This window comes from Orbicella faveolata, unplaced genomic scaffold (assembly GCF_042242905.1).
Source record: "Orbicella faveolata isolate gen_17 unplaced genomic scaffold, um_ofav_v1 contig_35, whole genome shotgun sequence".
NCBI classification, from domain to species: Eukaryota; Metazoa; Cnidaria; class Anthozoa; order Scleractinia; family Merulinidae; genus Orbicella; species Orbicella faveolata.
In genome coordinates, this window is record NW_028301564.1 from 24,856,686 (window position 1) to 24,880,022 (window position 23,337).

Here is a 23,337-nt window from a genome sequence, read left to right on the forward strand (position 1 = left end):
GAAATCCTTTGATTTTCTGCCACGAACAGGAATCTTTATCAGGGTTTCTGACAGGCATGAGGAAATTTCCAACTCACAGATAATCGAAATGCAGAATCCCGTGTTAGTATCTTGATCAGATTGATTTCCACATCAAAAAGAATATATAGAGTAGTAGTGGTAGACCCAGACCTTCAGCTAAGGGCGCGGGGGCGGTTTTGTTTTGCTTGCCCTGCCGGCTTTTCTTCCTTCTGTGATTATTTCTTTCTTTACCCAAAAGACGGGAGGGCGGGCTCCTGGGCCCCTCCCCTAGATCCGCCACTGAGCAAAATTTACATCCAAGAATCCTGCGGAATCCAGCTGGCAAAGTTTCAAATTATTTTGCTTTACGAATGGTAAGACCGATTGCTGCCACCCAATACATATTAAAAACTCTGTTTTTTGGCCAATTATACTTTGTAGTCAACATTGCCAAGTAATTAGCATATATTGATTTTATTTTTAATACGAGTCTTAAGGTTACCGTATACCTTCAGGGGTGTCTCGCGTCCAAGCGATGTGGCGCTTCCGGTTTAAGCTGTAGATACCTAAGCCCCTATATCAAATTAAAGCTTATAGAACTGGCTATCAAACCATACTAAAAATTTTGAAATAAAATGAATTGCCAATTTTTTCACGGCCACTAAACGCAAGCGTCCTACTCACCTTTTGGAAGCTACAAGTCAAAGCGAATTTTGTTTTTCGCCAATTTATATTTTTCCTCGGTTTCAGGACAAAAAGCGCTAAAAAAGCGTGTCTGCGTTTTTCCATATTCAATTGTAGTAAAAAGTTACAGAACATTTTCGAAATAGGATTTAAAAAATGTGAAGTGATCGTACAAAAATCGCTCTCGGAGAAAAAATATTTCGAAATAAACAATTCGCAGACAGGTTTTTGTTTTTTATATGTTAATCTAGCTACTGTCCAAATTTGAGGGCAAACAAACAGATTCCGTTTGAGTTGTAACTCTTTAAAGTGTCTGCTTCAAGCGAAAAAATTTATCCGAGAAAACAGCGCTAAGAAAAATATCTTGCTTCGCAAACAAACTCCGCCCACAAACGCCTTCAACTGGGTTCTCAGATCACTGAGCCAATCAGCGCTTGGAAAATTTACTACCATTAACTCGCGGTGAAATTTACGCGTGAATCTGCAAAAAAAACCTTGCGTTTCGCAATGCGCTCAAGGCGGACAGATAATTTTTCTGCAGCTGGGTTTTTCTTGAAGCTGGTTTGGCAAAATGGGGGGAAAAGGATACGAACGCTAGAGTAGCTGGGCGACGAGAACAAACAAAAGAAAGCGCGGCAGAGCAAATGTACATGGATAATATTCCAATGGATCTCAATGAGTTGGACGATTCATCGGTATCGAACTCAACAAAAGAGTCACTGTAAACATCGCTGTTATCGCTGTCGAGTTCCCAAATTTTACACAACCTTTCTCTTCTCTTGACTCGATCTTTTTGTCCGTTTGATACGTCCGTAGCTTCATCCGCGAGGCCAAATTTCGCTTCTTCACTCATTGATGCATTTTCCTTCATTCTTCACTTTTTCGAACTGGTAAACGGAGTTTTCCGTGGTCCATGTTTACTTATAACTTAACAGAATTACATCTAATACGAAAAATGCTTGGATTAACAATGCTGATTAACTGAGTAGCCAGCCAATTCGTGGTATCCATATCGGTAATACTCCCGCGAAAGTAGTCTCGGTTGATTGCATACACCTCATAGGGCTGTCAATCAAGAGGGAACTTTCACTTCCGGCCATAACGTAAAACATCCATTTCTCCGCCAATATTAGGTTTTTTCCAATTTTGTTTTCAGAAATTAGAGATTACTCTTCGACCATTAGTTTGAACCAAAAATCCAAATTTGAAGAAAATTGCCGATCTGAAGGTATACTGTAACCTTAATCTACATAAATCTTTAAGTGGATACACGCAAGAAAAACTGATTCGAAAATCAAGTTTTATTTCCTTATTTACCCGGTCGAGCAAGCCTTACGAGGTATATAATAATATTTTTTCTTTTCAGTTCACTTAATATAACTGCCATGAAAATGTTGTAAAGTAAAATAGAACTTTGCATGACATCAATATTGCCCTGTGGAAGATCCATGTCGATCGTAGCTTTGTATTAATTAACCTGGGTGTAGTTGACAAAATGAAGTCGTTGACCCTTTTAACTTTTCAGTATCATACTACACACAAACTTCCTTTATATCTGTAGCTCTCTTACTCCGCCTGTAGTAAACATTTTTGTTTTGGTCACGAGAAGATCACATATGGATAATTTGTTGTTTGTCTTACAGCGCGCCATTTGCCCTGTGAATTCGTTGCATTGTTAAAATTCACTTCCTTTATAGCAGTGACTTATTAAGTAGAGGTTCCAATATTGAGTTTCCTTTGAATATTTTTAATTGTGCTCCTAATTTTTCGTTTTTCAATGCCCCCTGCTGTATGAAGTGCGACTACCATGTCATTCTCAGCTAGCAGGCAAAATCGCAGTATCCTGCGGTACTTGACTGGCCACCTCAACTCGACCTTGCTTTTCCTATTTTAGCAGCTTGCAATTTTCTATGAACGTCTCATTCAAGCCTGGCAGGATTTTTCGTGGTGGCGGAGAAAAAGCTAAACCTTTTGAATTTTTTAGTCTAAGCATGTCAGTCAAAGTAATGTCCTAGGCGGCACACAATCTGTTTTTGCTAAGAAAAAGGTGGTTTTTTTTCGTTTATTTTTTCTCTGTCGGTCCATAAACACGCGAGAAGAGAAAGAAGGGGAAATTTCGAGTTCATACTGTCGGGCGACCTAATTCTTAGAAAACAATTTATGTATTTTCTTCTTATTTTTAGAATGATGGAAAGGTTGCTATGTAGCTAGCTTCGGTTCGTCATCTTCAGAAACATACAGCCTACATTACCATAACAGACGTTATTAAGCTGTCCCCAATAGGCCAACTTTTAATAAACAACTCGGTATCAATTACAGTTTAAGCAGGTGAAATTTTGGTCTGCATCACACTCATAAATAATTACTTTGTTTCGCAATCGACAAAACCTATTTCAGTGAAACGCTTCTATCGACAAACGATGAGAACCAAAGAAAAAAACGCGTTTGAAGAAAGAGAGTGTAAACTGAGTTTAATACTATTTCATCGGATCAATCAACTTGTGTGTTGATCGCGGAGGAATTCCAGTATGTTACGACAATATTTTAACCTATAAACCTGGACGCCAGATTCTTCAGATAAACATAAACTGAAAAGTTTGTAAACTACATTTGAAGGCGCCAAAAGTCACAACAAAACACCCGGCAAGGAAACTTCATCGGTGAAGTTTTCATATTCGATTTGCTGTTCTCGTTGCAATTACATTGACTTGTGTCTCCTCAAGTTCGAGCGGGAGTGAAATATGCGTGCCCAGCAAGATGGATCGCCGAGTGACCTACACACGGCGCTAAACAACAGATGCACAGAAGTCGTGGTCACCGAGAGTTTAACCAGTGGTTGTTTGACAATAGCAGCAATTCTTTCCGGTTTCATCGTGTGCCTGGCGATCTACAGGAATGCAAGACTGCGTTACGCCATCCACATGTACATTCTGTCATACGCTATTATCGATTTGGTAATGTCACTGTTGGTAATGCCGTTTACGCTCGGTGTCCTGATGAAAGGCAAGTGGATATCTTCCGATTCAGCTTGCCGGTTTCAAGGGTACGCCATCTCAGTACTCGGCATTTTAACGCTGTTTACGATGACTTTGACCGCCATCGACAGATACATGGCAAATACGAACCAGGCTAACTATTTGACATTCTTTAAGCGCAAGTACGTTTGCGCTGCTCTCGCGGTTTGCTGGCTTGTGTCCTTTGCAGTTCCTCTGTCATTTACCTTTGATGGAAACAACTTTGTTTTACACCCTGGTTACGCTTTGTGCAGAGAAGAAGTCAAAAGGGAAAGCTACCTTCGAGCGTCCATATTAAAATTCATTGTTGTTGTTATACCACTCGTTGCTATCGCAACATGTTACTGCAGAGCAGGTGCAAATCTGCAGAAAACCTACGTGAACGCCGAGCGCTGGGCACAAGAGGAACGAAGGGAAAAGATAAATTCTTGGAAAGAAGAAGAAGGAAAAACAAGGCTTTTTGCGGCTTTAATACTAGGAACACTTCTTTTCTGGGTTCCTACTTCTGCTTGTGATATGGCTGATGCGTTTACTCACAAACAATACCTGCCTCGCTCAGTGTACTTGCTGTGCACCCTTCTTGTTAATGTCTCCTGTTGCGTAAAGCCTTTGATCATTGCACACATGGACGAAGACTTCGCCATAGAGTTTAAGAGAATCCTTAAATTACGGAAAAGTAGAAAAGTCGGCATCGATAGCAATGTGGAGGGTAGCAAGCTTGAAGAAGATCCCAAGTTTATGCCAGAAACTAGAAAGTATTACTGTAAAATGGAGGAAGGCGAATTTAATCTAAAGAGGGAAGAGTCCACTGTATGACACTTGAGAGGAAACCATTGTAGGAATTTCTGTCGCAGAGTTCAGTCACTCCACACTTCAGTCACTCCTTCCTCTAAGAACCAAGCAACACAAATGCTACTGTGCAATATTTATCTTAAATGCTTTAAAACTTGTTCGTCGATCAGAGCGATCGTTGGCTAAGTAAAAAAAGCGCAAAGCGAGGTTTTCTAATTTGTAACTCTCCACTGAAGTTAATACTTTTTGGTACTTTTTAGATCTTTTTTACATGTTCGCGGTTTAATGACAATCAAACCTGAAATGCATTAGTCTAGTAGAACTTTTGTTTCAGAACGGCAATTCTGCTGGAAAATATTATAGGTGAGATGACGAGAAGAACGAAAATGTAGGATACATAATATTAGCGTTATCCTCCCGATGGGATGTGCAAAATAATCTTCTAATTAAGTTAGACTTAAATAATAATAGCTCAATAAGGTAGGAAATCATCAAAGAAGTGCTATTGACCGGAAAGCAATCTAAACATGTACAGTTAAGGAAACTGGACGTTGCAGATTTTTTGCAATTGATGTCATAGAATGCGTTTACACATTAGGTTGTCGCGAAGTAAAGTTATTGTTGTTGTTGTTGTTGCTGTTGTTGTTGTTGTTGAAGTGCAACGAGGGGAAAATATAGTCACGCGGAGACTGGAAACTGGACTTTCAGTCATTGACGTCACAATCCTACTAATGGTGTCACATTTGCTTTAGTTTCCTGCTCCTTATTTATCACAAGTCCTTCAAGACGTTTTCAATTAAACATTTAAAATAGTATCGATTCACCTCTTCAACACCTTGCATCAGGCCAATGTTAGATTACCCGGCGTTTTGATATGCAACACAATTTAACTCTTTTTTTTTTTTTTACTACAAAACAAAGGCTATGAATTGGTATTTTAGACAATGAAATTTCTATAAACATAAGGCCGCTTTTAGGTACGTTCCAGGGAATTCCCGTTATAATTTTTAAACAGCAGTAGATATGAATGCATGTCAGTTCAAATCAAATTAATGGAAATGTGCTTATATCCTCTGATTTCAAACTGTTCCTCTATTTCTGTACTTATTTCTTGTAATAAGCCCATATTTTAGCTGCAATCGCTTAATGAGGGCCTGGATGGGGTGCTGGAATTTCAGGTTCGGTTATCAAATACATGTGGTGGCGGTTTCTCAGCTATCAGGTTGAGCGGCTTGTTTGAGATCTGATCAGCTCTCACCCTGTTGGTACTGAATTAATTCCTTAATGGAAACTTACTGTTCTTAAAGGATAATTCCGCCATTATAGATAAAGTTATTTTGATTGAAATCTAAGGTTACTATGGCCTTTTCACCCTGAAAAGGTGGCAGTGAGCTATTGAAGACAGTAGCTTTGGGGAGAGAGGTGGTTTTTCTCACATCTTTTGAAGTTGTGCTGCCAACTTTTGTGAGCTTTCGCCGTATTTCTTATCATGTGCGAAGTCTATTCAAGAATTGAGCAGGGAATTTTCAGTTATATCTCTTTGTCCCTTATAGAAAACTTAATGTCCGTTGATATCGAGGAAAACATTTTTGAGTTCGGTTTGGACTTAACCATTAAAAATATTTAGATCAAACGACAAAATGGCAGCTGTTCAAGACAGAAAAGCTGAAATTCGTAAATATATCTCGGGTAAAAATAGTTCAATCTAAAAAAAAAATCCAAATCGATCTAGGGCCCACAATGCTATTTATGCTCATGGAAGAAAATACTCCTTCTATGACATCCAGCCGCTCAAGCACAAAAGCTTGAACAGTAAGATTCTTATTCAGTCAATTTGGAACACTGCAAAGTAAATAAATAATAAAGTTATCATAAACTCCAGATTTTTCGAGGTTATCTGGGTTCATGGTATAAATAATGTGGCCCATAATCTGCCTAGCTATTTGTGAAAGACTTCGTTGCAGTACAGTTCACAATGACGAGCGCTGGTGGATCTTCCCGCCTTCTTGTTGTTTGCTGTTGTATTTCGTTTGTCAGTGTTTTCTTGTACTGTATTGGTTATGTGAGGCTTGAGTTGGAGATAAGAGCTTACAAGGAAAGGCTTGAGACTTTTGAGCAAAGAGAAAAACAGTTAGTGACAACGCCCGTCCCGTCCATTCCAACAAACGGTGAGTACATTAAAGGAGTCTGGTTCCTTTGTCGAACTCACTACCCTGGGTAGAACTTGTTTCTGAGAAAGCCCCTAAACTTTGGAACTTTTAATTTCTTCCATTTATTGTGAAATCAACAAAGCGCTTTTGAATTAACCGTATTCCCGTCTTCAAGCCAAATTGGTTAGCATTACATACCTTTGTTGTGATCCAAAAGTTAAAAACTAAAACCAACATTGTATTAAACTGCATCTGGCTTTGTCACGGATGTGTAAACTTTAAAGCGTTTGAGACCGACTCGATGGTGCGATGCTATTTTGTTTTCAGTCAATATTAGGAATATTTACAAGTTTAATCGTCCATACAGAAGTTCACAGTTAACCCAAACAATAGATGTTTTTAAATACGAGCAAGAGTATTGTAGATGGCAGATATGTGATTGTAAAGGAGACTATCTTGGTAACTGATTTTGGCTCGAACATCCGGTTGGTTTGTGGACTACACGTGATCAAAATATACGGTCTGCATGCAGCATTCTAGAGTTTCACATTGTTTATTTCTTTACAAAACTTAGATTTTGTTAAGAAAGAAACCTTAACAAACATCGATAACAAGTGAACGCCTTCCATCCGAAAAACCTCCTTCACTTTTTTCTTCTCGATTTCGCTCCCTTGGTAGCTGCCAAGTTATTATAAAGAAACCAATACGTGATCAGAGTATAGCTGGTCTTGCAATTTGAACCTCCTGAACGAAAAGGTAATTTACTTTCTTCAGAGGTCAACAAAACCACTTTGTAGAAAGGTATTCAAAGCATTTTAACAGCATGATCAGTACGATAGATTTCAGGGGATTAAAAGGATCAGGACATTTCTCGATATCACAGTCGTTATTAATAGCTGAAAAGCCGTAACCTAAGGCTCTGTGTTTTAAATTTCACTCAGTTGAAGAGATAATCCCAGATTCCTGTTCTATCGGGATGTCATGTATCTCACATCATTTCTGGATCGGATTTGCAATTTGATTGACGTGATTCTTGATCTCTGACACCAGCTTTTTCCAGAATTGAATATTAGTTTGGACTTGATTAAGATGAATCCTTTAAACAGAAAACCATCACATTGAAGTCCGATTGAATTTGTTTAATTTTTGTGTCGAAATCTTGAGCTCGAGTTTTAGAACGAGTGGCCGCCAGCCAACAGGCAATTCTAATTCCTTTAATCATGGCAAATAGGTAACGAGCTTCACCTATCTCTATCAGGGACAACAACTTTCGTTATAACGGCACGACATTTAATCCTTTCTCGCAGAAATTCGCTCCTCGATTGTTGAGTCAATCAGTTCTTCAGCTCAGCAAAGAAACCCTCGAGATGTTGGGTCCTCCAAAGAAGACAACGATGCCTTATCTCCAGAGATACACCAACAAATCACACAATCCGTCAACACTGCAACGAGAAAGATCTGCACTAGTAAAAGCTAGATTTGTGTGCAAGGACCCCCAGGAAAGATCGGACCAAAGGGACCGCAGGGGCCTCCCGGATACCCAGGCCTCCCCGGACCCCCCGGAATAAAGGGCGAAAAGGGTGAGCCCGGAGAACCCACCTCACCGACTCCGACTTCTCTGCAGCCATTCAGGGGGGAGCCAGGGAATGTTATTCCTGCACCAGGGATTGTGGTGACACCGGCCGTTAAGACCGTCGCTCTGGATCAGTCCGCCATATTCAAGTGTTCACCGGAGAAAAACGTTGATGCAACAGTGACTTGGTCCAAAGAAGAAGGATCTCTTCCCACAGGAAGATATTCAATCATCAAAGGAGCTCTTCATATCAAGAATGCGACAGTAGGTGATAATGGAATGTACGTGTGTACAATTCGTACTGACCAGGGGACCGTACAGGCGTCTGTTACACTCAATGTCAAAGGTAATCAACTTAAGTTTCTTGAGTAAAAACTTATCTCTTATCAGCAAACCTCGTTTAGTCATTTTATCAGTCATAAGATTGTCGTTTCTGATTCATCTCTACCTGTAACGTGGGTTGGTACCCAAGTACAACTCCTTGTAATTATATCTTTTTAATGCAGCTATTTCCAATTACACAAGCCATTCACTCCTATAACCGTTAATTAAATGTAATTGGAACTTTTCGCGTGACAAATAATACAGTTAACAGTGTTATCTTCCGCCGCATATAAATAGCGTCGTTTTTCCTTGCATCTCGTCCTCTCATCTCCCTTCCCACTGGACCGGTATACTCCGAAAGTGGACAGGATGTCAAGCTCTCTAAATGCCGGGTCATTGGATACCCCCCTCCGGTGGTGTCCTGGACCAAACTTTTCGATCAACTTCTCAGTGAAAGAGCAACAGTGCAAGGTCATACCCTAACCATAACAAAGACGGAAAAGAAAGATGCAGGGACATACATCTGCACCGCTACCAACGCTCTGGGCACATCACACGCCATGACAGCTCTGATAGTCAATGTGTTGCCTCAGTTTACAGTCAAGCCGCCAGACAAGATAGAACGTTACCACGGACAGTCAGTCACACTCAACTGTTCTGCAAAAGGACACCCAGTACCCAGTGTCACGTGGACAAAATGTAAAGCTGACATTCCAGAGGATCGCTCACAAATGGAAGGAGGACAACTGAAGATAAACAGATTGACGGCAGAAGACAGTGGTACCTATATCTGCTCTGCACGAAGCGAGTTCGTTCATGTGGAGACTGAGGTGCAACTGATTGTAAAGACTGGTAAGCCAACTACTAAGCATTTACGCATGCGCGTTCCCTTGACGAAACGTTGAGTGAACCATAAAGGGGAATGGTTATGAAACCCGACAAAGTTCATTATTGCATTTTTTTTGTTCTCTTTTTTGGCTTTTGCCGTTCACAATAGTTTAACACAATAGCTGCTTACTGCTGACTGAGGTGCAAGCCAATAGAAACGTTTCTGTTATGTAATTCGTGTATGAGCGCAAAACAAAGAATTTGTCACGGTCATTTGATGATTGTCGAGCTTCATAACCATTCACCTCTGTTAACTACGGTTACAACATCAACTTCATAAATGCCTTGTTTTTTATGGCCTTCTTCTTATCTATTTTATTTGTAACTTGTTTCTGTTATCAGTGTCTTTTTTTATCGGTGAAATTTGTCTGGTTTAATCAGTGGGAGAGATAAGCTTGTCATACGTGTAAAATTCAGGTTTTTGCTATACGTTCCTCGGAATGCGGGTTCTGAAACGCAAAAGCGCCTTTTGTATACTGCCATTACTTTGTCTCCCTTTAATCGTGATTTGTGGTCATCAATCATTCTATTCTTAAACGAATAAAGCTGCCGGCCCTCTTCTTTCATTGACTGATTTATTTTTTGTCTTCAGCACGAGATTGTGCCGAGCTGTTTTCTGCTGGTTTCAAGGAAGGTGGAGTGTACACAGTCAACCCAACAAACAAAACCAGTTTTGAAGTGTACTGTGACATGAAGACAGATGGCGGTGGCTGGACTGTCTTTCATAAACGCTTCAATGGCTTTGTTGGATTCTACAGGGACTGGGACGAGTATAAGAATGGCTTTGGTGACGTCAGAGGAGAGTATTGGCTTGGAAACGAAAAGATTCATCAACTGACTGAGATTCCGAGCCAGCTGCGAGTGGAAATCAACACGACATCTAGTGGAAATAAATATGCCAAGTATAGTAATTTTACAGTTACTAACGAGGCAACTAACTACACACTGTTTGTAGATTTCTATTCTGGCTCAGCGAGGGATCAACTTAAAAACCATAACGGTATGGCTTTCACTACCAAGGACCAGGATAATGACAAGCGTAGCAGCGGTAACTGTGCTAAAAGTTGCAGAGGAGCTTGGTGGTATAACGCCTGTTACCACTCGAGTCTGAATAGTAACTATGGAGACAGTTATTATTATTGGTACTGGAGCCCCCTCAAGGGAAGTGAGATGAAACTCAAACCAAAATCTCCGTGAACGACACACTTTAGTTTTTGCCAGGGTAAAGTCGGTTCAAACCGAATGAAAAAGGAGAAAAAGCTTTTTTAAGAAATAATGATTTTTTTTAAAAATAGTTTCTTTTACAGTGCATCATGATTTGAAGCTAAAATTATACTCTTTTGAAAGGAGGCCTCCCATCATCTGCATCAAGCACTGAGCCACATCTTTCTCTCCCACGTTTCCTTGGACGTTCTACGCAGCGTCTGTCACTGATGTAAATCACACATCCATTAAATAGAACAGTTTCCAATTAAGCGTCGAAAAACCAGAACCAAAGTAATCACTCTGGCCAATCACAAAGCACCCAGACAATACAGTGAACCAATGAAAACTCGAAGCAAATATAAGTAGATGAGAAGAAGCGCGGGAAAACGAGTGGAAGAGAGTAACAATTGGTTTTGGTTTTACATCTGGTTGGATGACTAAGTGGAGGGTGTTTTTAAGCCTGTCAATCAGCGTAGCAATGCAAAACCAAAGCAAATACAAATTAATTTTGACACTCACGTGAAAACTGCTTCATGATCTTATCATGAACATGTTAGTACTGTGAAAGAATTCCGCGGAGGAAAATATATCTACCCTTCCACTGTCACAGCATGTGCATACAATTAATGTCAGCCAACGACATGTTCAGCTGCCACGCGTGAAACGTGTGTGTCACGCGCACCAAAGGATTGCGAAATACATATTTTTTGCCGTTATTATCATCATCGTTTCTTGATTTCAAATAAAGCATATTCTGTAAATTTCCAAGTACAGGAAACCTTGACTCTCGCGGTTTTAACAAATAAAAATCCAACGTCTTTGCGTCCGTAGACTCGAAAATGGCACGAACGCTGATAACGCGCGTGTAAAGCGCGTTGGACAAACGACTTGTCAAATTTGATCTTTCGCTTGCCATCTTTCATCTCTCTGTACTTTGCTGGTCTTCCGTACTTCCTTTTCGAGTTTTGAGCAAGTTTGTCAAGAAGAACTCTCCTGTTCAAAAGAAAACAAAGTGCAAATAAATATTACACAAGGAGCTACATTGAAGAGCCGTTTCGTTAGATCTTCGCACAACTATGCAGACTTAGAAATTATGCAAATGACAGTATAAAAGAATTTATACGTGTTCCACCCCGTCACTCTACTCGAGGGCGTGAAAGCAAAGAGGCTGGCAACCCACCCTCTCACCAGACGAGTAAGTCGGGCATGATCTCGTTGTCCGCTTCTATTTTCGCCTGGTCTTGGACTTGTCCCAGGCCAGAGCGATTCCCCATAACTTAGTACCCTGTCCTGAATAACAATACCCAGGGTAGAATACTACACCATTTGAGACCAAAATGGCCAAAATCGATACCCTATTCTGACCAAAACAGGTAAAAAACCATACCTTTTGGGCCGCAGATACCTGTATAGCCCATGTAAAGGAATGTCCCCATCGCGTTACGGCTCTTTGTTTCGGCTCTTTGTTTCACGCACGTGAAACAAAGAGCTGAAAAAACCGGATGCTATGATCGATCTGGTAATGTCCCTGTTTGTAATGCAGTCTACTCTCGGTGTCCTGATCAAAGGCGAGTGGATATCCGGTTTCAAGGCTACGCCATCTAAGTGCTCGGCATTTTAACGCTGTTTGCGATGACTTTGACCGCCACTGACAGATATATGGCAAGCACGCACCAAGCTAACTATTTGACATTCTTTAAGCGCAAATACGTTTGTGCTGCTGTCGCGCTCTGCTGCCTTGTGTCCTTTGCAGTTTCTCTGTCATTCACCTTGGATGGAAACAACTTTGTTTTACACCCTGGTTACACTGTGTGTAGAGAAGAAGTGAAAAACGAAAGCTACCTTCGAGCGTCTACTTTGAAACTCATCCTCGTTATACCACTCGTTGCTATCGCAACAGGTTACTGCAGAGCAAGTGCAAATCTGCAGAAAACCTACGTGAACGCCGAGCGCTGGGCACAAGAGGAACGCAGAGAAAAGATAAATTCTTGGAAAGAAGAAAAAGGCAAAACAAGGCTTTTTGTGGCTTTAATACCAGGAACGCTTCTTTTCTCGGTTCCTACTTATGCTTGTGATATAGCTGATGCGTTTACTCACACTCAGTGCCTGCCCCGCTCAGTGCACTTGTTGAGCACGCTTCTTGTTAATGTTTCCTGTTGTGTAAAGCCTTTGATCATTGCACACATTGACGAAGACTTCGCCATAGAGCTTAAGAGAATCCTTAAATTACGGAAAAGTAGAAAAGTCGGCATCGATAGCAATGCGGAAGGTAGCAAGCTTGAAGAAGATCCCAAGTTTATGCCAGAAACTAGAAAGTATTACTGTGAAATGGAGGAAGACGATTTTAATATAAAGACCGAAGAGTCCGCTGTATGACTTTCTGTCGCAGAGCCGAGTCACTCCACAAGATTTCTGCTCAAATGGCATGGCTAACCCGAGTTTGTTGATGAGGAAGCAAGAGAGAGACAAAATAAGGCCCATTTCCCGCCGTCCTCTAAGAACCAAGCAACACAAATGCTACTGTGCAATATTTAACTTACATGCTTTAACACATGTTCGTCGATCAAAACGATAATTGGCTAAATAATAAAAGAGCGCAGGAAGGATTTCTAATTTGTAACTCTCCAAGCTTAAACCTTTTGGTACTTTTAGATCTTTTTCTTTTCATGTTAAATGCACTAGTCTTGTAGAACGTTTGTTTCAGAACAGCAACTCTGCTGGAAAATATTGTAGGTCCGCACTTGACGAGAAGAACGAAAATGCAGCCGGAATATATGATATTCGCGTTAACCTCCCGACGGGATGTGCAAAATAATCTTCAAATCGTGTCAAACTTAAATAATAGCCCAATAAGGTTGGAAATCATCAAAGGAGTACTATTAACCGAAAAACAGTATAAACAGGTAAGAAAACTGAGCTTAGCAGATTTTTTGACATATCAATAATAATAATAATAATCATAATAATAATCACTTTCTTTAAGTGTCGATGTATTTAGCACTAATGTACTAATTGGGGACACTGTAAATAGATAAACAAATATTTCAAATATAACATAAACTATTAAGAATCCCAACTGGTTGGAGGCTGACCAGTTGGCTGTTTACACAACGCGGTCGAGGAGTTGAACTCGGGGTTACCGAGAACAAATCCAGATAGTGGAAGGGCGGAGGATTTGAACCAGGGACCTTCAGATTTCAAATTCAGCGCCCTAAACCACTCAGCCACACCGCCTCCCATAGAATGCTTTATGCATGGGGTTATCAAGAAGTGGAACCATGAGAGCAAAAATAGTCACGCGGTTCAGTAGTCACGCGGAGACCTGGAAACTGGACGTCGTTGGCGTCACTGTCCTTTGTTTCATAATGCGTCACATTCACAATGTTGTCTTTTACGCTCGTTTAGTTGGAAGAAAGAATTTAACACATCCTTCTTTGAACTTTCAGTACGACCGAACAGACTTAGAGTCCGGCGGAACTGGCTATCGGGCAAAACGGTCAGTTTATACCCTAATGTTAGGTTCAAGGGCGTTTTGATATGCAACACAACTACAATACATCGGGAAAGTGTTCACCTTGGCTCTTTTTTACTATAAAGCAAAGGCTATTGATTAGTACTTTACATAAATATAAACTAAACATGAGTTCCAGAAGTTTCAAAACTGTTGTAGATATGAGTTCATGACCCTTGAAATGAAATTATTTGAAATGCGCTCATAATTATATCCTTTGATGTCAACCTGTTCCTCTATTCCTGTATTTATTACTTGTAATATATAAGCCCATACTTTAGCTACAATCGTTTAGTGAGGGCCTTGATGGAGTGCTGGATTCTCTGGCTCGGTTATCAGTTACATGTAGTGGCGGTTTCTCTGTCATCAGGCTTATTAATGAGCGGCGTGTTTGAGATCTGATCAGCTCTCACGCTGTTGATACTGAATTAACTCCTCAATGGAAACTTATAATTTCAGAGTTTAATTACTTTGATTGAAATCTACGGTTACTATGGCCTCTTCACCCTTGCAAGAAACACACATGGTGGCAGTGAACTATTGAAGACAATGTGTTTGGAGAGGGAGGAGGTTTTTCTCGCGATTTTTGAAGTTGTGCTGCCCAGTTTTGTAAGCTTTCGTTGTATTTTTCATCACGCGAACAGTCTATTTAAGAACTGAGCAGGGAATTTTCAGGACTGTATCTTTCTTTAATTATTTCTTGTAATAAAATTTATGTCCTTTGATACCGCGAAAAAAAAAAATTTTCGAGCTCGGTTTGGATTTACCCATTGAAAATATGCAGATCAAACGACAAAATGGCAGCTATTCAAGACAGAAAAGCTGTAATTCGTTAAGATATTTCGGGTGAAAACAGTTCAATCTAAAACAAAACTCCAAATCTAGAACGCACAATGCTATTTATGCTCATGCCAGAAAATACTTCTCGTATGACATCCAGGCGCTCAAGCACAAAAACATAACATTTTTAAGCTGCTTGAACAATGGGATTCTTATTCAGTCAATTTGGAAAACTACCAAGTAAATAAATAATAAAGTTATCATAAACTCCAGGTTGTTCGAGGTTATCTGGGTTCATGGTATAAATAATGTGGCTCACAATCTGCCTAGCTATTCGTGAAAGACTTCGTTGCAGTACAGTTCACAATGACGAGCGCTGGTGGATCTTCCCGCCTTCTTGTTGTTTGCTGCTGTGCGTCGCTTGTCAGTGTTTTGTTGTACTGTATTGGTTATGTGAGGCTTGAGTTGGAGATACGAGCTTACAAGGAAAGGCTTGAGGCTCTTGAGCAAAGAGAAAAACAGTTAGTGGCAACGCCCGTCCCGTCCATTCCAACAAACGGTGAGTGCATTAAAGTCTGGTTTCTTTGTCGAACTCATTAAACTGGTTAGAACTTCTTTCTTAGAAAGCCCCTTAACTTTGGAACTTTTAATTCCTTCCACTTATTATGAAATCAACCAAACGCTTTTGTATTAACCGAATTCCCGTCTTCAAGCCAAGCTGATCCGCGACTTTTGCTAGCTCGGCATCACCTTTGTTGTGATCCGAAAGTTAAAAACTAAAACCAACATTGTACTGAACTGCATCCGACTTGAACACGGATATGTAAACTTCAAAGAGTTTGAGACCGACTCAATGTTACGATTCTATTTTGTTTTCAGTCAACATTAAGAATATTTTCAAGTTCACAGTTAAGCCAAACAATAGATGTTCTTAAATACAAGCAAGAGTATTGTAGATGGCAGATATGTGATTGTAAAGGAGACTATCTTGGTTACTGATTTTGGCTCGAGCATCTGTTGGTTTGCGGACTACACGTGATCAAAATAAACGGTCTGCATGCAGCATTCTAGAGTTTCACATTGTTTATTTGTTTACAAAACTTAAATTTTGTTAAGAAAGAAACCTTAACAAACAGCGATAACAACTGAACGCCTTCCATCCGAAAAACCTCCTTCACTTTTTTCCTCTCGATTTCGCTCCCTTGGTAGCTGCCAAGTTATTATAAAGAAACCAATACGTGATCAGAGTATAGCTGGTCTTGCAATTTGAACGAAAAGGTAATTTACTTTCTTCAGAGGTCAACAAAACCACTTTGTAGAAAGGTATTCAAAGCATTTTAACAGCATGATCAGTACGATAGATTTCAGGGGATTAAAAGGATCAGGACATTTCTCGATATCACAGTCATTATTAATAGCTGAAAAGCCGTAACCTAAGGCTCCGTGTTTTAAATTTCACTTAGTTGAAGAGATAATCCCAGATTCCTGTTCTATCAGGATGTCATGTATCTCACATCATTTCTGGATCGGATTTGCAATTTGATTGACGTGATTCTTGATCTCTGACACCAGCTTTTTCCAGAATTGAATATTAGTTTGGACTTGATTAAGATGAATCCTTTAAACAGAAAACTATCACATTGAAGTCTAATTGAATTTGTTTAGTTTTTGTGCCGAAATCTTGAGCTCGAGTTTTAGAACGAGTGGCCGCCAGCCAACAGGCAATTCTAATTCTTTTTATCATGGCAAATAGGTAACGAGCTTCACCTATCTCTATCAGGGACAACAACTTTCATTATAACGGCACAACATTTAATCCTTTCTCTCAGAAATTCGCGCGTCAATTGTTGAGTCAATCAGTTCTTCAGCTCAGCAAAGAAACCCTCGAAATGTTGAGTCGTCCAAAGAAGACAACGATGCCTTATCTCCAGAGATACAACAACAAATCACCCAATCCGTCAACACGGCAACGAGAAAGATCTGCACTAGCAAAAGTCAGATTTGTGTGCAAGGACCCCCAGGAAAGATCGGACTAAAGGGACCGCAGGGGCCTCCCGGATACCCGGGTCTTCCCGGACCCCCTGGAATAAAGGGCGAAAACGGTGAGCCCGGAGAACCCACCTCACCGACTCCGACTTCTCTGCAGCCATTCAGGGGGGAGCCAGGGAATGTTATTCCTGCCCCAGGGATTGTGGTGACACCGGCCGTTAAGACCGTCGCTCTGGATCAGTCTGCCATATTCAAGTGTTTACCGGAGAACAATGTCGCCGCGACAGTGACTTGGTCCAAAGAAGAAGGATCTCTTCCCACAGGAAGATATTCAATCATCAAAGGAGCTCTTCATATCAAGAATGCGACAGTAGGTGATAATGGAATATACGTGTGTACAATTCGTACTGACCAGGGGACGGTACAGGCGTCTGTTACACTTAATGTCAAAGGTAATCAACTTAAGTTTCTTGAGTAAAAACTTATCTCTTATCAACAAACCTCGTTTAGTCATTTTATCAGTCATAAGATTGTCTTTTCTTATTCATTTCTACCTGTAGCATGGGTTGGTACCCAAGTACAACTCCTTGTAATTATATCTTTTTTTTAATGCAACTATTTCCAATTAGACGAGCCATACACTCCTATAACCGTTGATTAAATGCATTTGGAACTTTTCGCCTAAGAAATAATATAGTTAACAGTGTTATCTTCCGCCGTATATAAATAGCGTCATTTTTCCTTGCATCTCGTCCTCTCATCTCCCTTCCCACTGGACCGGTATACTCCGAGAGTGGACAGGATGTCAAGCTCCCTAAATGCCAGGTCATCGGATATCCCCCTCCGGTCGTATCCTGGACCAAACTTTTTGACCAACTTCCCAGTGAAAGAGCAACCGTGCAAGGTCATACCCTAACCATAACAAAGACGGACAAGAAAGATGCAGGGACATACATCTGCACCGCTACCAACGCCCTAGGCACATCACACGCCATGACAGCTCTGATAGTCAATGTGTTGCCTCAGTTTACGGTCAAGCCGCCAGACAAGATAGAACGTTACCATGGACAGTCAGTCACCCTCAACTGTTCTGCAAAAGGACACCCAGTACCCAGTGTCACGTGGACAAAATGTAAAAGAGACATTCCAGAGGAGCGATCACAAATGGAAGGAGGACAACTGAAGATAAACAGATTGACGGCAGAAGACAGTGGTACCTATATCTGCTCTGCACGAAGCGAGTTCGTTCATGTGGAGACCGAGGTGCAACTGAGTGTAAAAACTGGTAAGCCAACTGTTTAACATAACCGCTGTCTTTTAACGAAAAGTTGAGTAATAACCATCATTAAGCAATAAATTCAAAAATGCTTTGGTTTTTTTTAAACCTTCTTTTCTTCTGTTATATTTGTGCCTTGTTTCATTTGTCCCTTGTTGCTTAAATTAGTAAGGTTTTATTGTGGAAAAGTGTTCCTAAGAATAGATTGTCATATAACTCAATAGGTTACTGGTATACGCTTCAGTCGAAATTCGAATTCTAAAAAGCAAAAGCGTTCTTTGTATACTGCCATGATTTTGTTTCCCATTAACCTTGAGTTGTGGATATGAATCAATTTAATCACAAGTGAGTTAGAAAACGCAACTAACTTTGAGGCTGCCCTCTTCTTTCATTGACTGATTTATTTTGTCTTCAGCCCGAGACTGTGCCGAGCTGTTTACTGCTGGCTTCAAGGAAAGTGGAGTGTACACAGTCAACCCAACAAACAAAACCAGTTTTCAAGTATACTGTGACATGAAGACTGACGGCGGTGGCTGGACTGTCTTTCATAAACGCTTCAATGGGTTTGTTGGATTCTTCAGGGACTGGGACGAGTACAAAAACGGCTTTGGTGACGTCAGAGGAGAGTATTGGCTTGGAAACGAAAAGATTCATCAACTGACTGAGATTCCGAGCCAGTTGCGAGTGGAAATCAACACAAAATCCAATGGAAATAAATATGCCAAGTATAGTAATTTTACGGTTACCAACGAGGCAACTAACTACACACTGTTTGTTGATTTCTATTCTGGTTCAGCAACCGATCGACTTAAAAACCATAACGGCATGGCTTTCACTACCAAGGACCAGGATAATGACAAAAACAGCGGTAACTGTGCTATAAACTACAGAGGAGCTTGGTGGTATAACAACTGTTACGCTTCTAGCCTGAATGGTAACTATGGAGACAGTCATTATCAGTGGAACTGGAACCTCAAGGGAAGCCAGATGAAGCTCAAACCAAAATCTCCTTGATCAGTGCTTCGTTTTACGGATAAACGCTGATCAAACCAAGCACAGGAAAGAAAACAAAACTGACAAAACTAAAACACTATTCAGTATTGTTTATGTTTTTTTTTCTTACAATATAGCCGTATCTTCAATAAGAGTACAGACACATTAGATAAGGTCATCACGTGCTGATCTTGAACATTTCGCTAATGTTCAAGGGACCATTAGATTACTGGAAGGGGGTGGGGGGGGGGTGGAGTGGTTGAATGAAATTGAGCTGCTCGACATTAGCTTTTCCTCTTTCCAACTCGGAATGATTGTTTGCTTTTTTGAACATGTCTTCCCTGTTCACGTTTACTGCCAATATTAATCTCGGGCCTTGTGGAAATTTCCCCAGGAAATTTCCCGCCTCTCGGATTTGAAAAGAGGCACGCCCTATGAAGAGATTGGTAGATTTCTTCGTGAATTTATAATGGCGTAAGAGTCGCGGTGGCCTAATGGGCTTTAAGTCGTGCGGCTCGGATTTATGGCCATGGCCTGGGTCATTTTTGATTTGATATTAAGGGCCCATTAACCGATCTTTTCAAGCCGTTGCTAAGGAAAATTTATTCGCATATAACCTCATCATTTTTAGTCAGTTCAGAGTTATTTCAGTAACACTAGTGATGACGTCTCAGGCCACGCCCATGGTCATGTGACTAATACAGAAAAAATGCAAAGGCTCCCAGGCAAATGACTTTCCCGGGATTTTTTTCATTGATTTAGCATTTTAATTTAAATCCTCATTACGCTAGTGCATCGATTTTGTTCAATTTCTAAAAGGTCAGATTTTGAGAGCATTTCAAAATATTGAAAAATTCGTAATTTTCTGAAAAAAGCATGATTTCGAAAAAGGAATGCATAGCTATGTTTCCAACGTTGGCTTAATCGAAATTCGTCGAAAAAGGCTGGATTTAATGAAAAACCGCGTTTCCTTTAGCATTTAAAGAAACCGGAAGTGCGCCCGATATCTATTGGAAGTTACTGCGCGTGCGCAATTTACACTACCAGCGCACTTCGGTAAGATCAAACAAAGCCACACAGAGTTAGTTTTTCTCTTTCTATTGCTCTTGTTTTTCTGTCTTTCTCTTATTTTGTCTTTGCTCGTACTTTTTTTACTTTGCATTTTGTGAAATACAAAGAAAGGCACCTAAAGCGTAAGCGAAGTTGCAAGTTTTCAAGTTATTTTTATTTTTCGTGCTCAGGCTGACGTAAGTAACCGGAAGTGAAATTTCACCTCCTTAGCAACGCGCGCGATCGCGCGCATGAATCGGTTAATGGGCCCTTAAGCAAGGCACTTGCTCTCAAAGCGCCTCACGCCGCCCAGGTGTATAAATGGGTACTGGTGAATTGTTGGAGCAACCTGACAGAAATACTGGGGATTAGCCTGTAATGGACTAGCTAGCATTCCATCCATTGGGGAGTATCAAAACTCCTAGCCGCTTATACTACAGAAACTGGAGATTAGTGCTGAGAGTCATGAGCCAGTAGGACTTATTTCGCATTTCACTGTAACAAAGTACCACCCCCTTCCTTTTAGCACTCGTTGAGAATTAATAGCTTGTCCAATCAAGTACATCTCATTGACAAGTTTTACTCAATTAGATTGATTGAAACAGAAACTACTCTCAGTAGTCAGTGAAAGGAAATGGATCCTACACAATTAGTATCAGTGTGTGGTATACATAAACAATATTCCCGGATTAAGTAGAGTTCTTCTAGTAATCCCGTTGCTGTTTGTAACAAACCAAATGATCATTAGTAGTGTAAGTAGCTCTAGTGACGAATCTAATGAGCTACTAATTGTTTTCTCGCGTATATATAGAGCTATTATATTACAGGAAAAATGCATGTGGAAAAAGTTTAGAAGTGAGTGCATCACCTGACCATCTTTTCCTGATGTTGTCATTATGATGTCAAACACAAATGAAAAATTGATCCAATAAAAAGCATGCATCCACTCAGGGTTTAAAACATTTTTAAACATGAGCGAACCCCATGCAGCCGAAACCACTCACGAGCCTGTAAGTTGCATTGTCCTTCTCCACCATTCTATTCTTTTGTCACACGGTGACAAGACAAGATCGAGAACTTCTGTATATAACGCTAAACTGAGTGCGTTTTAAGAACAAACAGTACGAATTAAATTGCATAAATTAAACGTCAAACGGTGGTGTTATCACGACGATGACCTGCCGACCAACCCAATGCTGTGAAAACATTTGACAAATGTCGTTATGTCATAGTTAGTCTGCGTATCAGGCCCCGTCCACGCTACCCCGGAGAAACTTGAAAACGCAACAATCACCGGTCATTTTGGATTTGTGTTTGAGGAAAACTCGGGCAAGGACATCACGTGATTGTCATGACGTCATCGTTTTCGAAAAGCTTCGTTTTCAAAATGTTTTCTTTTCGTTTTTCTTCAATCACCACTGTCACTTCAAAAAGAGTTCTTACGATCGGGACGATTATATGAGAACATTACACAGACGATCGTTAATGCCGGAAGCGATTGGGCCTATCGCGATTGCTTGGATCGTCCGTGTTGTATCCGGGCGATTGGTCGCAGACCGGAGCTATTGTGAACGATTTTATCAGAACTACTTTCACACCGGGAGACGATCAAAGCGATCCAAACTGTCCCATGGTGCATCAATATTATGAAGAACTCAACATGGCCTCACAACCAGCATGGCCGCCAAAACAGTAGAGTTTAATCAGGTGTTGTACATGGAAGTAGTCCAAAATTACGAGTGTATATACAACAAGGTTTCAAAGAACTATAAAAATAAGCATATTAGGTTCAGCCCTTGGTTTGGATACCTCCGAGGCAGAGTGGAGATATAAAAACATTCGCACCTCGTACGGACGTTACTTGAAGAAACGAAAGAGTGTTCAATCGGGCTCTGAACGAAATTCCTAGGCCTAGGCCTTGACCGCGCGCTTTGCCCATACCAGACGATCGGGGAGATTATATGAGAACCCCCTTGTCGCTCCCAATCGCTTGGATTGGCTCCGATCGTCTCGGAAGTTGCAAATGATCGGGGCGATTATATGCGAACTAACGAAAAGCTCCGTTTTCGTGACGGATTAGTGTGGACGGTAGGCCTAACCGTAGAAATAAAGCTACGTTCTCAAACTTTTCCGGCGTAGTGTGGACGGGCTTCAGGCTGTTAGTTTCTTTCATGAAACGAGGCATAAACGAGCGGCAAGATCCAGGTAGCAATGATATGAGTTTTAACTGGCTGTCAAAGCAATCAAATTGTAGATTAGTTACAAAATCAACTCATGTGGATGGAATAGGGCTGTTTGAGCTCGTTTGCGAATTGAAACGACGAAATGGTCGGGAAATGGTCGGAAAAAACCGAAGGAAAATGCCGCAAACCCTAACGTCCCCCTCTATAAGAGATCGAAACAAACGCACTATGTTGAAACTGAATCGTAATTTCACTTCTTCATAGTTCTGTGTCGTGTCTCCAAATTCTTAGAACTATCATTGATCTATAACGATAAGTAAGCCATGGCCAGGAATTTTAAAACTGTTAAAACTGTTTGCGTTTGCGTTTGGCTTTGAGAGTAATAGCATCAACACTGACAATAACTGAAAAATTACAAATAGGTTGAATTCTCATCAGTCGTACGCGAAACTGTTTATTAGTGATTTTGCTTAATACTCTAGTTACAGGAAGAAGTAAAACGGGAAGTTGATCTCAACTGGATCAAGTGGACGTAACAACGCCCCAGGATTAACGTCGATCCTTCATCAGTTCCTTACTGTTTGACCCTGGATTGCAAAACATTTTTATTCCATGTCGACCTATATAGAGTCTGCAGTGTTTTATCAATATTATGTCTGCGAACTACAGATAAATTGAAGCAGGAAAGTTTCAAACATCTTTAATGTGCAACTGTTTATTGACGTTATCACTTTCAATTTCACTTTCCTTCTTTTAAAATGTTAATTATCACTCTTAACAATAAAAGATTAGAGAATACTTTATATCTGGTCAAAAGGGCAAAGAAACCCACACGCCCATTGGAATATTAAAATCTGGATAAAACTCTCCGGATCCTACGAGTTGACATTAAAAGAAAAATTCTTGCAAGTGTTAAATGACTCA

The 23,337-nt window shown here is 40.5% G+C and overlaps 4 protein-coding genes across 5 annotated transcripts; all 4 read left to right on the plus strand.

Annotated features, from left to right (window-relative positions):
- The first annotated feature begins 2,981 nt into the window (after positions 1-2,981).
- Positions 2,982-5,213, plus strand: LOC149103994 (melatonin receptor type 1C-like). The gene has a single exon (XM_089272500.1). It carries the CDS (start codon positions 3,426-3,428, stop codon positions 4,512-4,514), a length of 1,089 nt encoding a protein of 362 aa, XP_089128626.1. The 5' UTR covers positions 2,982-3,425; the 3' UTR covers positions 4,515-5,213.
- A 1,192-nt stretch (positions 5,214-6,405) lies between these two features.
- On the plus strand, positions 6,406-11,409 carry LOC149103995 (angiopoietin-related protein 7-like). The gene is made up of 4 exons (XM_089272497.1): positions 6,406-6,658; positions 7,948-8,559; positions 8,853-9,389; positions 10,018-11,409. The coding sequence occupies exons 2-4, from the start codon at positions 8,493-8,495 to the stop codon at positions 10,620-10,622; spliced, it is 1,209 nt and encodes a 402-aa protein (XP_089128623.1). The 5' UTR covers positions 6,406-6,658; positions 7,948-8,492; the 3' UTR covers positions 10,623-11,409.
- Positions 11,410-11,592: 183 nt separating this feature from the next.
- Positions 11,593-14,981, plus strand: LOC110057670 (uncharacterized). Its single transcript, XM_089272501.1, has one exon. It carries the CDS (start codon positions 12,264-12,266, stop codon positions 13,005-13,007), a length of 744 nt encoding a protein of 247 aa, XP_089128627.1. The 5' UTR covers positions 11,593-12,263; the 3' UTR covers positions 13,008-14,981.
- A 176-nt stretch (positions 14,982-15,157) lies between these two features.
- On the plus strand, positions 15,158-21,176 carry LOC149103996 (uncharacterized). Of its 2 annotated transcripts, none has more exons than XM_089272495.1 (4): positions 15,158-15,481; positions 16,752-17,363; positions 17,642-18,196; positions 18,603-21,176. In XM_089272495.1, the coding sequence occupies exons 1-4, from the start codon at positions 15,289-15,291 to the stop codon at positions 19,199-19,201; spliced, it is 1,959 nt and encodes a 652-aa protein (XP_089128621.1). In that variant the 5' UTR covers positions 15,158-15,288; the 3' UTR covers positions 19,202-21,176. The 2 variants fall into 2 exon arrangements, with proteins under 2 accessions (XP_089128621.1, XP_089128622.1); XM_089272496.1 differs by having other exon boundaries at positions 17,660-18,196.
- Positions 21,177-23,337: the final 2,161 nt, after the last annotated feature.

Excerpts from the sequence above, each read along its gene's own strand:
- LOC110057670 (XM_089272501.1), top strand. The coding sequence starts at position 12,264 with ATGACTTTGACCGCCACTGACAGATATATGGCAAGCACGCACCAAGCT.
- LOC149103996 (XM_089272495.1), top strand. The coding sequence starts at position 15,289 with ATGACGAGCGCTGGTGGATCTTCCCGCCTTCTTGTTGTTTGCTGCTGT. Across the intron at positions 15,482-16,751 it reads CCCGTCCATTCCAACAAACG|AAATTCGCGCGTCAATTGTT; the intron begins GTGAGTGCATTA and ends CCTTTCTCTCAG. Across the intron at positions 17,364-17,641 it reads TGTTACACTTAATGTCAAAG|CGTCATTTTTCCTTGCATCT; the intron begins GTAATCAACTTA and ends GTATATAAATAG.
- LOC149103995 (XM_089272497.1), top strand. The coding sequence starts at position 8,493 with ATGTACGTGTGTACAATTCGTACTGACCAGGGGACCGTACAGGCGTCT. Across the intron at positions 8,560-8,852 it reads TGTTACACTCAATGTCAAAG|CTCGTCCTCTCATCTCCCTT; the intron begins GTAATCAACTTA and ends TTTTCCTTGCAT. Across the intron at positions 9,390-10,017 it reads GCAACTGATTGTAAAGACTG|CACGAGATTGTGCCGAGCTG; the intron begins GTAAGCCAACTA and ends TTTTGTCTTCAG.
- LOC149103994 (XM_089272500.1), top strand. The coding sequence starts at position 3,426 with ATGCGTGCCCAGCAAGATGGATCGCCGAGTGACCTACACACGGCGCTA.